This window comes from Canis aureus, chromosome 29, assembly GCF_053574225.1.
Source record: "Canis aureus isolate CA01 chromosome 29, VMU_Caureus_v.1.0, whole genome shotgun sequence".
NCBI classification, from domain to species: Eukaryota; Metazoa; Chordata; class Mammalia; order Carnivora; family Canidae; genus Canis; species Canis aureus.
The window spans coordinates 13,564,288-13,580,135 of NC_135639.1; the positions used below are offsets into that span (position 1 = coordinate 13,564,288).

Genomic DNA, 15,848 nt, shown 5'->3' on the forward strand with positions numbered 1-15,848 from the left:
GGTGAGGTTGAGAACCCCCAAGCAAAGCTTTAGAGGAATAGATTCACATTTCTACCTGGGGACGCAGAAGTTAATAGCCCAAAGTGGCTGGAATATGGGGTGCATACGTTCAAGAGATGATGAGCAGGGAGGCATGCTGGGCCATTTCCCCAGAACTACAGAAGAACACCCTGGAGCAAGTGCAATATGCAAATGATCATGACACTTAATTTGCGTAATACATACGCCTGACAAACTGCATGTTTGCCTGAGAGCCCGACTTGGCCAGAAGGGCGTGGCCGAGAGATTCGAAACCACCTGTGATTACCTCCGTGCTTCTGAGCATGTACCTGATTCATGTTTGGAATCCTCTTTGAGAGGAAAGCAGCAATCACTCCATGAATGTTTGTAGAATTGAATGAACCTTGAATAGCCCTGAGGTCCCGTTGTGAGCTCTTGAGTGGTTCTCACTGGATTGACCTTTGGGTTCAAGGGGCTTTGCTGCACCTGGGCCGCTGTGATTTCAGGGATGCCAAGAAACCCCACAAAACCCCTAGTCCTGGTGGCTGCTGGCTGAAATCCCACTTTCAGTGCTTTATGCCTCTCAGTGTTTCTTGCTTACGCCTCGTCAATTCTCTTTCCTGAGGTAGGTCTTAAAGAGTTGAAGGGGCAGGAGCCTAAGAGTTGTGAGGAGGAGGAGGAAAGATCCAGAAAAGAAGACCCCAGACCCCTGTGAGAGCTGGCCCTTGGCGGTGACCTGAACCTAAGGCAGAACAGAGAAGCTTCAAAAGATAGTTGCTTTCTTTCCTTTCTAATTGGAACCTCCCAACACTTTTAATTGGTTTTTGTGATTTTTTTGTGCTATACCCTGGAGTAAAGTTCACCATTTCCGAGATTCCCTCAAAGAAGCCTTCCAGAAACTTTGATTCTCTCCAATAAGACATTTCTTATAACCGACCGAAGAAATAGGAAGACTCTTGGACCACTCCGTGCATGTTCACACACTGACTTGTTACATCCTCTCCCCGGCTGGGGTTCCTAGGAGTGACTCTGAGACAAGGATTTGTGTGCTAGTGGGTCATTTGGGGGTGATCTCAAGAGAAATGGGGAAATGAGACCAAGATGAAGGAGGCCAAGACAGGGGATGCTGATGAGCAACTGAGGCTCTCTTCCACTGGAGACCTCGGGGAGACAGTGCTGAACATGACCCAGAGTCAGCCCATGGGAGGGGCCAGCAGTTGGGCACCATCCATCTACTTCGTCCTGTCAGTTGTTGATGGAGGGGTGCTCCCAGGAGCACTAACCCCTTGGCACATCTAGCCTGCTCTGCACATGCCCATGCTTTAGTGACAGAGGACAGTCCTCGGGCAAGAAGCTGGAGTCCCAGGGCCTGGGAGTGGGGCATGGACAGCATCCGCCACACAGACCAGCTCATTCACGTGCCGACTCGGTCAGAAACGGCCGAGGAGCACATCCCCCCACTGAGCGCCAACCCTTTCCCGTACCCACCACCTACCCAGGCATCAACATTTGCACATGCCTACTCATTCGGGAGGTGCCAGTCCTGAGCCACTTTAGCGAGAACACTGGTCTACACAGAATCGGGGGTCGAGATGCCCCAGGCCCCTGTGAACACAGGTGACAATCCCACCGTGGCCTCCGTGTGTTTAGCGTGGCCTGGGCCTGGGCCAACCTTGCAGAAGTTCATGAAGTCATTCAAGAAAAGAGGTTGTTCAGACTAGCTCTGCTTCATCTGGGGTGAACAGGGAGCCTCTCGGGAAGATTTTAATCCAGCTGCAACTGCACATCGCAAAAGCAAAGGTAATTTTTTTTCTCGTAACTCAAGAAAAGCTGTGACATCCATAGGGTGGCTTCATCCACATAAGGTGGGGCTTTTCAAAAATGAAGACAGGGCAACTAATGGGGCTTTGGAGGATGGTGAAAGTTTTTGTCTCATGTCTTGATACGAAAGGCATTGGCCACGTTTCTGCAGGGCCTCGAGACCCAAATTAGCCTTCATGCAGGATTTATCTCTAAGCCCCAAGGTCTCAGGTGACAGGTGGCGGGGTCACCAGTTCCAACGACCCTGGCCCCCAAAAGGCGAGGCGAGGAAACCAGCTCAGCTGGCATCTGCCACTCAGGAGAGGGTGGAGATTTCACTTTTTAACAGGGTGGTAAAATAGCCCTTTTGCAAAGAACAGCATGAGATTTTTGTAGAGGTGAAGCAGCCTGTTCTGCACCAGCTTGAAAGCGATGCACACGATCTCCATCCCAATGATGATGTAAATGGAGAAGAACAAGAAGAAGTGGGGGTGTTTGAGAACGGTATCCCCGAACCCAATGGTGGTCAGTGTGACAAAGCAGAAATAGAAGGCGTTCTCGAAGTTCAGCTGCGTCTCCCACATGGGGAGGATGGCCGCTGCACAGGAAATGTAGGCGAACACAAGGAGGGTGATGACCGGGAGGGGGACGTCCAGCTTCTCCACCTGCCGTCCCACCTCGTCCAGGTTGCTGATGATCGAGTAGGAGAGTCTCCCCGACACGAGCTCGGGACACGAGTTACTCCTCTGCACGGCCTGCGGGGGCGGTTGCAGCGTGTTCTGCTTCTCCCGTGCAAGGAGTCTCTCGAACAGATCCGCGTTGCCACCCGGGGCCGAGGGACACCTGCCGGGTTTGACGTCCGGAAGCTCTTGGGCATCTATGACGATCCTCGGGACAGCTTTGGCCACGGGCTTGGTGGCCGGCCTTCTGCAGAGCAAGCGACAGCACCACTCACGGAGGTGAGGCGGGAACAATGGCAGCTTTTGGAACCGATTGTAAGACGTGGACAGGATGGTGGCCAGGATGTCACCCATGTCCGTGAGGACTAGGAACATCAGGGGGATGCCGAAGAGGGCGTAGAGCATGCACAAGTATTTGCCGAGCCTGGTGACAGGATAGATGTGGCCGTAACCTGAAAAAGAGGACAGAGCCCAGGATTGTGGTGTCTGCTCTTCCCCTTCCCCCCAGAAGCTGGAAAGAGACCCTCTGGCATTTCGCCTCCTTGGTAGGACGGTTTACACAATGTGTTTGAAAATATTCATCTTAAAGCATTCATCTGCCATCTGGCATTGCGCTCGCTTTGGTGGGGGGAGTGGGAGGCGAAACTCGGCTTCTCTTTAGGATAAGGAGCAGCTCATAGCCAGATCTTTGACCCAAGATGTCCTTGGCAGGGGACAAGCATGGCTGGGAGTGAGCTGATCGCTTTTCATTTTGCTGAAAAATTGCTAAGCATCCACATGACAGGATGGCTACAGGGGAGAGGCTGTGGACGGCTTTGCCATCGTACCCACGTCCGCCTCCATCCTCCACGAAGGCACCTGTTTTTAAGAAGCCACCCTTGTCCTCCCCGGGACGTCTGGCCTCCTTGGTTTATTGGTTCCTACGGAACGGGCTGTCAGTATGTGGCAACAGTGGACAGCAGTGTGCATAGCGTGAGGGATTGTAGAAGGATGGAAGGAATGAAACAATTGCTGCCCTCAGAGCCACTGCGGCTGAGATTGGATGAAAACGTTCGCAAATGCTAGTGAAGTGGTCGGGATCCCAGCATCTGCAATCTTACGAACCTGAGTTCGAATCCCAGCCCTGCCATTTACTAGAACGTTACCTGACTTTGGCTCACATTTTCAAGTTTCTTGTCTGTAAAATAGGGATGGCAATCCCTGCTTTGTATATTGACCAGCTGGAAGGACTACATGAGACCCGGGCCTGACCCAGAGTGGGCAGCTGATCAGTGTTGGCGTCCCTGCCCTCAGGAGCTGAAAGCAGCTGCCGGTAGCACTTACCGTGGGCTGGCATCAACCAACGTGCATAGGCAGGCATGGTTACCACCATTCACAGGTGGGGAACCTGAGGCTCGGAGAAATGAAGCACCCCGGCCAAGAGCACTCAGTGATAAAGAGTGAAGTTGGCAGTCAAACCCCGAGAACCACCCAGCGGCCACGCCAGCATTGATCCCCACGGGGCCAGGAGCACCCACGGGGGTGGAAGGTTGCAGTCCTTAAGAACCACTCAGCCAAGCAAAGAGAGGGCTGGGCTGAGGCTTCTGTGCTTTTCAGGGGTTCCGTCCTTCCATCACCCCATCCCTGTCCCTCCTGTCAGCAGCAGGGCAGGGGCAGAGAGACGTCAACCCCTGCAGCCCAGGTAGCTGGATCTTCTGGAGAGACCGAGCTCCGTCAATTCAACCAAATGAGGGAAAAGCTTTTGTATTAAGTGCCTGTGTTTAATTTTTGATGTCATACAAGATGATTAATACGGAAACCCCTAGGCCAACTATGTAAATTGATTTGAAGGCACTTGCTAGGCTGGCTAAGCCCCAGCCTCCTCCACCGCTAATCCCCTGTGCAGACTCTGGCCTCAGGCCCTGCGTCCCAGGAGCACGCAGGTGTCTAGGTTGCCCACCCTCACCGGAGTCCTGGGAGAGGGCTGTGGACCTCAAAGGGTCTCATCAGTTGGCATCCAGCCCAGAGCACTCCACGCCACCCTTGGCTGATCCCACGAGGCGCCATACTGTGGCAGAATGTGCATTCACAGCGCATGGGCATATTGAGCGCTTACTGCATGCGCTGGGGACACAGTGGTGAGGGAAGCAGATGTGGTATCTTATCCCATCTCGCTGAGCTTCTGGTGTAGTGGGAGAGGCAGATGTGAATCAAATAACCACCCCAGCGACTATGCTATGGCAGACAGGGACCAATAACAGGACATAAAGGAGCAGACTGTTCTTGGAGCTCCTAGAACAAAGGTACCCGTCCTGGATTCGCAATTATTGAGCACCTACTGTATGCCAGGCACTCGTGGGTGGGGTTGGGGGTACAACAAGAAACAGGCAGAGGTCCTGCCTTCTAGGACTCCTAGTTGAGAGGGAAGCAAGGCCTTGACCTTAGCTTTCTACCATCAGCAGGATGTGGCGAGGATCCAACAGGTGTATGCACCAGGGGTCAGGAATAGGGGCCACACTGGCTAACCCTCCCATCAGCGAGCCAGGTTTGTTTCATGGGGCAGGACTTGCTGAGACAGAGGCAAGGATTCCAAATGCCTCTGTTTCCCTTCCCTGTTCCCTGAGGGCCTACAGCAGCTCCGGCCCTCCCCTCAAGGAGAGGGGGTTGCCAAGGAGGCCTCAGCGCCTTGTCCAGGCTTCAGAGAGAGCCCAGAGGCACTGAGGAGATGAAGGCAGGGGTGGGGACTTTCAGGAAAAGGTGGAGAAGAGAACAACAGAGCTGGGCCTTGGGGGAGAATAGCCATCCGCCCAGTTTGCCTGGAGCTGACGTGCTTCCCAGATCACCCGACTTTCTGTGCTAAAACTGGCAGTCCCAGGCAAACGGGGCAGGTGGGCACTGTGGCCATGAAGGAAGGTGTGGGAAGATTCTCTGGAGCCGGGGAGGTGAGGGAGGAGGGCACCTGGAGCCTCTCCTGGGGAGACAGGAGCGCAGAGAGGCCTGGCCACAGTCCTGGTGGAGCCCGGGCCCTGGGTGTCAGCAAAGGTTCCTGTGCCAAAGCTGGTCATGGGCCCCACAGAGCCATCGGTCCTTAGATGTCAGCAGCAGCCACAAGAGCTCATAGATGGGGACCACCTTCTTTTTTAGATGGTGAATAAGCCCCCTGATTCTTATGTACCCCCAGGACAGTCAGGAGAAGCTCCACAGTAGAAACCGTTCAGCTTCCAGGACTGGATCCTGGGGTCAGACCTATTTTAAGGAAAAGAACATCACATTTCTAGAATAAAGTGCCTTGTAGGGTGAAAATCCCCTTCCTAGTGAAATCCCAATGCCGGCAACCACCATTGTTAACATGTTCAATGGACAAGGAACAAGAAGTCAGGTGACCTATCTGGCATAACAGAGCCCAAACACACCCTGACAAGGGTGTGCACTCCTTAATAAAGACTTGCCCTGGGCAGCCCAGGTGGCTCAGCGGTTTAGCACCACCTTCAGCCCAGGGCGTGATCCTGGAGACCCAGGATCGAGTCCCACGTCAGGCTACCTGCATGGAGCCTGCTTCTCCCTCTGCCTCTATCTGCACCCCCCCAACATGTGTGTCTCTCATGAAATAAATAAATAAAATCTTAAAAAAAAAAAAAAAAGACTTGGCCCATACATGTTCCACCCCAGTGTCCTCCTTGGCAAAGGAGAGTTTAGTGGATTTAAATTAGACGTGGCTGCCTCTAGGTGGAACATGTTTAGAGTCCAGGGGATATGCTATAGTCCAGAAAATGCATCGAGGAAGCAAATCTCAGAGAGCACATGGCCCCTATGAAGGAAATTGTATCAACTGTACTAATTATTGAACGCTGAAATGCATAACGGAAAATCCTATCATTGCTTATAATGTATTCTTACATTCCAATATGGTCCACTCCACTCAGGCTGTATTTAATAGCCCATGCACTTTACTTCCTTTCTTTTAAGTAGGCTCCACGCCCAGCATGGAGCTCAGTGTGGGGCTTGAACTCATGACCCTGAGATCAAGACCGGAGCTGAGATCAAGAGTCCAAAGCTTTAATGGACTGAACCACACCCAGGTGCCCCCTTGCCCTTTACCTTCTAATCCAAAGAGATTGACCCAGTTGGAAATGACTGGGGATTGACCAACCTCATGCCTGCCATGTGTCCCTTTATCAGCATCAAGACCAGGCGCATTAAGGGTGACCCAGAGATTAGGGCAGGAAGCACTTTAAACACTATTATTGATTACAGAGAGTGGAGAACCTCCCCAACATCCTCTTCCATTGTAATTACTGGACGGCATGATGTCCTAATTGATTTGATAGTAGCATCGTTTTCTTGGGATTTAAACCAAGATAATGGGTTTCCATTAGATCAGTGGTTCACAGCCCGGACTCCCATTAGAATCACCTGGAGGGCTCTGAAAAATGCTGAAGCCTGGGTCTGTCCCTGGAGATTCTGACTTGATTGCCACAGGGTCCAGGCTTGGGAGCTTTTAAAAAATAGCCAGATGATTGCAATGTGCAGCCAGGGCTGAGAACCCTCGCGTCGGGTCGGTGCTTCGTAGACTTTAGCCTGCACCAGCATCACCTGGAGCACTTGCTAAATACAGATTCCCGGGCCCCACATCCATAGTTTCTGACTCGGTGGGTCTAGGATGGGGCCTGAGAATTAACTCTCATTTCTAACAAGTTCTCAGGTGATGCTCATGCCACGGGTCGAGGGACCACAGCATTCGATCAGTTTTCAACGGGGGCAATGTTTGCCCCCCAGGGGACATTTAGCAATGTGGAGACAGTAGGGGAAGAGGTGGGAGCCTCTGGGGGGTAGAGGCCAGGGATGCTGCTACTCATCCTACGATGCACAGGACAGCCCCTACCGGGGAGAGTCATCTGGCTCAAGATGCCCACAGTGGCAGCTGAGAAAGCCTGCATTAGATCAGTCCCCTGAAGTTCTTGAGGAAAAGGAAAACAGACTGAACCCCTTTGCTCACCTCCACTATCTTCCTTGGGGCTGCCGCTTCACCGTGACTATTGTCCCATTGAGTGTGGGTATCCCTGAAAAGGGCAGCTGTGCCCTGCCTCTGCCTTGCTGGCAGTGACTTCCTTCTCCAGAAGCCTCAGCTTGCTGCTAAATGTCACAGCACCTACCCTGTAGGGTTGTCGTGTCATGAGGATTAGGTAAAATAATGCATATAAGGCCTGTGGACACCATGCCCAATGCTGGCAAGCGCTCAGTTCTCCAGTAGCTAGTGGACATCTTGCTGCCTGCCCGTTACCAGTCCCTGCTGGAGAGGCAAGGTAGGGGGAGAGACCGGCTCTGAAAGAAGCCACGTGGGGGCACAAACATGTGCCCATTTGCGAAGCCTGTTGCAACAGACACTGGTTGCACCCCCAGCAACCATTCCCTTCATCTCTCCTGGGGTACCATTGCTCCCCCACCTGGTTTAGAGAGGGATCCAATTGGTCTAAGTCATCCTGGCGATCTAATCCCCTTGCCAGGGCTGGCTTAGGGGTGGAGGTTTCTAGGAAGGGTTTCTTTGCTGATGGTGATGGCCAGCCCCCCCCCCCCGCCCCCGCCTCTCTCTATGAGATGCAGTTCTACCCAGATGGGAGTGGACACTGGTACCCTGCTGAGCAGGACGGAGGGAACTTGATGCTCAGTGCCATGGCTGAGCTGCACATTGACCAGCCCTAGAGCTATCCCCACTGGATTTCTTACCCAGGAAGGAACACGTTTTCCCTACAGTTTGGGCCACTTGGGTTGGATTTTCCACTAGCGGCAGCGGCGAGGATCCTGGTTGCCTCTTACATCTACCCTCACACTGATCTGAAGGCCGGGGAGGTGTTACAGATGAGGAGCGAGGCTCAGACAGGCCACATTGCTCCGTGGCGGTCACATAGCCGACCCAAGGTGGCCAGCCTCCAGAGTCCATAGCTGGCCAGACACACACACACACACACACACACACAGTGTGAGGGAACCTCAGCATGAGCATCCAAGCCACAGCCGGAGCTCTGTGACCCTCGTAGGCCTGTCCGCCTCAGGAATTGGTGCTCTCTTGAATGAAGATGGGGATCCAGGCCTTTTCACTGGCCCAGAGAGGCAGGGGCTAAGCCATGGGCCACGCTCCTGGTGGGGATGCTGACTCAGGAGCTCCTGAGCTGTGGCCACCTCCACTCCTGTGACCCTGTCCCCAGCAGGGGAGACTCCTGTCAGCCCTGGCATGGCCCCTCGGACCTGGCCCCACCTGCTGTACCATCGCAGAGGGAAGCCAGGGGCTGATAGTTACTAGAGCATCCTCAGATGCTGGCCCAGGGACACGGACGGCCCCAGCCCCATAGCTCTAGAGGCTGTTGCTCATGCCACGTCCCCCCTCTCTCCTATCTGTTCTCTGCTCTGTCACCCAGAAGCCCACGGTTTGTGTGGCCACCGAGAAGAGGGTCTGTGGCCCCCTTTACATGAGCAATCGGTCACTGTAGGGGGCAGCTCTGCCCCACACCGTCCCCTCTACCCTGGGCTCTGGAAGGACTGCCCTGGGCCAATGACTTGCACATAAGGAATCTTTCCTTTGTTTGGGGGCTGAAGACACATGTAGGAAGTGCAGGGAGTGGAGTAAGGCTGGCTCCTCCTCCCCAGGTGCCTTTCCTTCCAGGCAGGGGCATCAACTCCCGCCAGACAAAGGACTCCCTGGGAATCTGAGCACCCCCTGCCCACAGGCTCAGCAGGCTCTCCCTGGGGCTCCCTGCACAAGACCAGGCAGGGTCCCTGCTGCACACCCAGACCTGCAAGGCTGGTAGGCTACTTTGGGGAAAGAGCACTGGATCCGGAGTCTCAGGTGGGCACCAGCTCTACTCACTGCGTGCCCTTGGCCCCCAGCAGCGCTTCTCTGGGCTCAGGCTCCCCACCTGATTCATAAGACCTCTGTGAACTTTCAGGGAGGCAGCTTGGCCAGCCCGGGTTACCGCCGCCTTCAGCCCAGGGCGTGATCCTGGAGTCCTGGGATTGAGTCCCACGTCGGGCTCCCTGCATGGAGCCTGCTTCTCCCTCTGACTGTGTCTCTGTCTCTCGCCCCCCGCCCCCCACCCCCGTGTCTCTCACGAATACATAAATAAATAATCTTTAAAATAAAAAAATAAAGGAGGCAGCTTGGTACAGCCCTGGAGTAACTGTTAGTTCCCGTTACCACCGCAGCCCTTCCTCCTCCCTCACATCACTGTTGGTGCTCCCAGGCCTGCTCTGGCACACCGTGCTCCCTCTCCACACCACGCCCCCCCCACCCCCCCCCCACCCCCCCCCGTGCTCACCTCCACTCCCTGGGAGTCTCTTGCCATCTATATGCTGGTGACTCTGAAACCCATCGCCCCAACCCTGCCCATGGCCCTGAGCCCTGACCCCCATTTCCAGCAGTGCTGGGCATCTCCGCTTGGAAGCTCCATGGGAGCCTTGACCTCGACTGGCCCTGAAGCATCACTTCCATCCCCAGGCCCAGCATCGCCACCACCCTCCCTGCGGCCTGCCGAGCCCGCCCAGCAAAGACTGTGGTGTTTTCCTCATCTCCCGGGTGCCCAACCACTGCAGACTTTCCTGCAAGTCTTCCCTCCAGGCCAGCCCTCTTCTCCGTCCTCATGACCGTTGTCCTGGGTGAGGCCATGGCCATCAGTGCTCATGTCGACTGCCACACAAACCCCCCCTACTGCTCTCCGTGCTGCCAGTCTCCCCCTGTCTGGTCCACCTCCACACTACAGCTGGGGTGATCTTTCTGGAACGCTGAGCTACCGTGTTCTTCCCTTGCTTACAACCCTCCAGACACTCCCCGCTGCCATCAGGATGAGACCAGCCTCCTTAGCCCGGCTAGCAGGCCTCCCCAGGACTGGGCCCTCCACTCCCCCCCACCTCTCTTCACCCCTAATTAACCTCCTTACAATGCCTGCCATTCCTTTTGCTGCTGGGTCTTTGTCCATGCTGACTTCTTGGCCTGGAGGGTCCTCTTCATGCCCACAGGCCCCCACGGTGACTCCTGCTCTCCCTGTCTGACTCAGCATGGCTGTCAACCCCTCCAGGGAGCCCTTACAACGTTCTTACCACTTAAGAACCACCCCACGCCTGGGGCAGCTGCCCCTACTCTGTGCTCCCACAATACTCTGGGATACATCACAGGCTGACCACATTCGGTTTCCTGAGTACTTCTCTCTTGCACAAGAGCCTGTGTTGGCAGGTGCCATTGGCAAGAGGTGTTTCATACAAGAGCATTCAGCCAAGGGGCAAGAGGGGGCTGAAATGCAGCCTACCCCTTGCTCAATGGGGTCTACACCCGGGCAAGGGGCTGCACCCACCTCAAGGACGGCACGCTTCCCAAATTCCCAGCAGCAGGAGCTCCCCCCTTAGGAGCCAGCAGCAGTCCTGCTCCCTGCCGTATCCCCCTAGGAGGGAGCAGTGGCCACTCGGCACAGCAGACGCAGCGCAGGGTCAGCACTTCGTCGCCATTGCCTGACCAAGTGAATCGAACGTTCCACATCCCCACCAAGGGGCCCCGGCCTCCCCCTCCTCCCTCTCTCTCCTGCAGGTCTCTCTCCCAGCCCGCCCTTGCCCTTGGACTTACCCACCGTGCTGATCACCGTGCAGCAGAAAAAGAGCGAGCTCAGGAAGGACCAGTCTGAAAAACTGCTAACCCAGTGGGGCTTCACCTTCTGCAGCAACGTCCCGAGGTCCTGTTTCCTGCCTTCCTCAACTGGGGAAAGAGAGGACCAGTGTGAAGGAGAGGGCTTTGCTGAAGGCAGGTCCCACCGCGTGCAGGGGTCTTCCCCAGGGACCAGCACGTCCCCTGCCTTGTGTCCCTCAACGCCAAAACCTGGCTCTGCTTTTGCATGTCTCTCCCCTTAGGTCCTGCCTTTGGTGCCTGCAGGGATTATGAGGCCACATCCCCCATGAGATGAGCACCTAAAGGAGAGGCCCACGGGGGTCCCCTCAAGCTCAGCCACAAAATCTCTGTGCGGCCTTAGGAGGGGGCGCATTCTGAAATTTCTGGGCCTCTGTGTCTTTCACTTTGCAAAGGGGCATTCTAGCTTTTGCTCAGTCTCTCTCATCCCCACTGGGGTTCTTGAGAATTGAAAGCAAAATGGGTCCTTAAGAAATGTAAGCTCTTATATAGTTACAAACCATACCCACTCCCGGAGGTCATTAAGCCTGATGGAATTTGGTACTTATACTGGGATATGTGAGCACCGAGGCGCCTGAGGATTTCTGGGAAGCCCTGGCTTTCAAAACATCTGACCCCGGGCCAACAGAGCAGGATCGGGGCTCTGGTTCCTCAGGGCAGGTCCCAAATAATTCTGTTGGCCTGGGTGGCCAGTGGGCTTTGGGACCTCAGAAGCCATCCTGAGACTCTGGCACACAGCGGGAGGTCACTGCTCATGTGAATGGGCACTGACCTGGGAGTTCAGTCTAGACCCAGCTCTGACCCTGGGTAGCTCCCGCAGCCATAGACAAGATGCTTCTTTCTGAGCCTGTTTCCCCATCAGGAAGGCAGCGTGACATGGTGGTGAAAAGTGGGCTCTGGAGTTCAAAAGCCTGGGGTGGAATCCTTGGCTCCACTTTGTAGTTTGTGACCTTGGCCAGTTGCTTAACTCCCGGAGCCTCTGTTTCCTAACCTGTGAAAGGGGTCAATTCATACTGGCCCCTCTGGTTGGTGTGAGGATTAAGTGAGATATCGCATGAACTTGTTCGGCCCAGGGTCTGCACTTACTGACCTGGCACCTACTGAGCATCTTAATCTCCAACAAAAATCAGTAGAAAATGGGGTTGGAGAGGTACCTGACTGGCTCATTCAGAAGAGCATGTAACTCTTGATCTCAGAGTTGTGAGTTCGAGCCCCACGTGGGGCGTAGACATTATTTAAAAACAAAAACAAAATCAAAATGGGGTTGGAGGGATCCCTGGGTGGCTCAGTGGTTTAGTGCCTGCCTTTGGCCCAGGGCGTGATCCTGGAGTCCCGGGATCAAATCCCGCATCAGGCTCCCTGCGGGGAGCCTGCTTCTCCCTCTGCCTGTGTCTCTGCTTCTCTCTCTGTGTGTGTCTATCATGAATAAATAAATAAAATCTTTAAAAAAAATGGATTTGGATCAGCTCTGCATTCTCATAGTGTTCTGTGCATCAGAATCACCTGGGGAACTTTAAAAATAAAATTCCTAACACAGCCCCAGAAATCTTGATTAAGAGGGTTTGGAGAAGAGCCTGGAAATGTGTATTTCAGACAAGCTCCCTGGAGGATTCTGATGTGTGGCCAGGTTTGGGAAGCTCTGAACTTGTTGCCATCAGAGCCGGGATGGCTCAGAGTCCTGGTGGTGGTGGTGGTGGTGGTGATGGCAGAGGGCTTCTCCTGGGTCGGCACCAAGGAGACGTTTGTCTGGTACAGATGCAGAGAGAAGGAGTCGGACCTTCCAAGGAGGAGATAAGTGGCCTCCTGTGACCAGCCAGCCTCAACTGAAAGAAGCTGCCTGAGAAGCAAGGTTGGGCCCATGGGAGGAGCGATGAGCAGCCCAGCTGAGGACCTGTCACACCAGGGGCATCCTTCCCCTCACTTGTAGAGTCTGTTTTTCCTTTGTCTTTTATTAACTCTCTATATTTTTATTTTGCTCTGTTAAGTACAGATTTGCGAGCCTTGGGAAAAAAATAAGTGACTAAAGACACATGAAACATGGTAAGGACCTAGGTAAAGTGCTTGTGCCTTTCAAGAGGCTTCATGTCCTTTATCCGCTTCCCACAAGTCCCTATGATTGGCAGGCCTGAGACTGCGGGCCCCCGCCGTCCAGCACACTGAGGTCCAGGGAGGGTAACAGCTCTGCCTTAGATCACACAGCCCATTGGGGAGCAAAGGCCCAAGCCCAGTTTGATTGTTCCTTGAATCCTAGTTCCTATAAAATGAGTCATGAGGCCAGGCAGGCCTAATCCAGAGGACCAGCCTAGGAACCCCCAACCCCGAATCTGGTCACCCATGTCCCCCAGTCATCATCACCAAATCTCCGGCAATCCAACCTCCTCAGAGACTGCTGGTCTGGGTGAGGCTGGGAGCTGAGGCAAAGGGAAGGGAAGTGCTCTGGTCCTTCCAGAGCACTTACTGGGTGCTCAGTGCTTTCCCTACATTCTTCATAGCAACACTAGCAGGCTGTTGTTCTCCCTATTTTACGGAGGAGAAGGCTGAGGCTCAGAGAGAAGTTGTTTGCCTAAGGTCCCACATAGGAATGAGGAGGATACAAGCTGAAGGCTCCCAGACACCCCCCAAACCTCACCAGCCTCCTGCAAGATGGCCCTCTGCTCCCTGGGGGCTGCCTCCACCCACAGAGAAAGGGCCCGCCCCACCCAGGTGAGCCACCTACCTGTTCTGTTGCATTTCAAGATGCCACAGAGCTCCTCCAAGAACTCCTCAAAATCTGGGTCGTTTGGCCCCAATTTCTGGCCACCCTCGATGGCCGAGAAGAGGGCAGCACCCAGCAGCGCATAGGTCACCAGGGAGCAGAGGAAGCAGAGGCGAGGGAAAAGCTTCTCCAGGGCCTCCTGAAAGCACCTCCTGCCCGGGGGTGGCCCCTCAGCCTCCATCCTCCCAGGAGCGCTCAGCACAGGAGGAACTGGTGGAAGAGGCAGGAGCGGGCCCCAGCAGCAGGAGGAGGAGGGACAGGAGGAGGAATGGGAGTGCCCAGAGAATGGCCAGGCTCCAGCACTAAGTGGATGGTGCGTGTGCTTCCCCAAGGACTGGGAAGCAGCCGGTTCTCATCATGTTCAGTTACTTAGATGGCGCCCCCCAGCACCCCAAATTGCTATTGATCTGCCAGCCTGGGAGCTGCCCTGCAGGGGCTTTGGGTAGACGCCGTGATGGTTGCTTTGTGCTTTGGCCTTTCCCATCAGGAAGCTGCAATTTTGACTTCCAGGTACCAAATCTGATTTTTGGTTTTTAGGCAAGCGGTTGTCCTTCCCAAGAGTCGCTTGTGAAATCTGGTTTCTTGGACTGGTAGTAACAATAGTAAGGGGTATGGCCAGAGCCCTACAGTCTACATCCTTTATCCTGTATGGATCTAATTATTGGTCCGAATTCCTCACTCCCCTGTAGCATCCTGCCCCCACTTGCCATGGCCTTAAGGTGGGCAGAGCTAGACCACATGATTTGCTCTAACCAATCAGCTATTAGCAGATGTGACAAAAGCAGGCGATTGAACTGTCCCCTGGACTCTGTTTCTGCCATGAGAAAAACATGCCCAGCGACAGACATGAGGTTGTGTGCAAATTCAGATCTCCCTTCATAAAAGGATTCTCTGTGTTCAAGGAACACGGTTCACGACAGCCTCTAGCTATTCATTTCTTCAAGGTGGGCCTCAACTTTCAGGCCCTCTTCTCTGGGAAGCCCTCTGCAATGACTGAGCAAGGTGGGGGTACAAGAGCTTCCCCATATCTGCAGCCACCCCGAGGGACTCCTCCAACCTGCAATCTTTGTTCCAGAACTCCCCATTGGCCTGCCAGAGATTTTGTCATCTCTGCACCATGGACTGAAGACTTTCTCTGCCCCATCCTGCATCCCAGTAAAGGTTTTTCAGTTCTTACCTTATATCTCCATGTCTGTTTCGCAGAGGATCCAACCTGTAGGTAGTTGGCACCAAAAGTGTCCTGAGAGAGCACACCCTACGATAGAGATTTGGGACTGGGTTGACCAATACCCAAATGGTGGGGAGATGGTGTACAGACAGCTCTTTCCTGAAGGTGGAAGCCTCCCCAACTGTTAAACCTCTCCCAGTGGTGAGCTGGAATGGTGTGCAGGTCGAAGGTGTTGACTAGTGCAACAGTTCAGGCATTTAAAACATTGGAGGAATAATAAACATAAAGACAAGAAGTTTGGATGGTTATCATGAGGTTACATCGATCCTCTGAAGGCAAACTTAGAAAAAGGAGGTTAGTAGGACAGCGTACAGCCTCTGCTACAGTTGGTCTCAGGGCTGCAACTGAGATCGCATCCCTGAGGGGTTGAAGGGGATATTGATCATCCCCTTCCTTCACTACCCATTCTAAATCCTCCTTGCCCTCTGCCAACCCTTTTATTCTCTCAATAAATGGCTTACCCAATGGCATGACCCAAATCCTCATTCCTGGCGGGGTGGGAGGGGCGCAGTCTGAGTCCATGGTAACCTTATCTTTTTCAGGTCGGAGTTGCCTATGTTTTTTTCATTCATAGACACAGTTGAGTAAGAAGTACCAAGAAGTGCCCAAGTGGGTCACCTGAGTTCCACTCTTATTCCTTCCAGCCCCCATGTATGAAAGCAGCCCTACCTCCTTCTGTTGATAAGGTAATTACCCTCGACAAGATGATCACCCCTTTTCTTGCTTTCTGGCTTCTGAATATGA

At 54.0% G+C, this 15,848-nt stretch overlaps 1 protein-coding gene across 1 annotated transcript; it reads right to left on the reverse strand.

The window, feature by feature from the left end:
• Positions 1-983: 983 nt before the first annotated feature.
• On the reverse strand, positions 984-14,057 carry KCNK18 (potassium two pore domain channel subfamily K member 18). The gene is made up of 3 exons (XM_077877041.1): positions 13,838-14,057; positions 11,065-11,193; positions 984-2,932 (listed from the first exon to the last, which is right to left on the reverse strand). The coding sequence occupies exons 1-3, from the start codon at positions 14,055-14,057 to the stop codon at positions 2,136-2,138; spliced, it is 1,146 nt and encodes a 381-aa protein (XP_077733167.1). The 3' UTR covers positions 984-2,135.
• Positions 14,058-15,848: the final 1,791 nt, after the last annotated feature.

What these genes read in the sequence shown, in the direction of transcription:
- KCNK18 (XM_077877041.1), bottom strand. Translation starts at nt 14,057, where the DNA reads ATGGAGGCTGAGGGGCCACCCCCGGGCAGGAGGTGCTTTCAGGAGGCC. An exon ending in CTTGAAATGCAACAGAACAG is followed by an intron (nt 11,194 to 13,837) that starts GTAGGTGGCTCA and finishes CTCTTTCCCCAG; the next exon opens with TTGAGGAAGGCAGGAAACAG. An exon ending in CACGGTGATCAGCACGGTGG is followed by an intron (nt 2,933 to 11,064) that starts GTAAGTCCAAGG and finishes CCTCTTTTTCAG; the next exon opens with GTTACGGCCACATCTATCCT.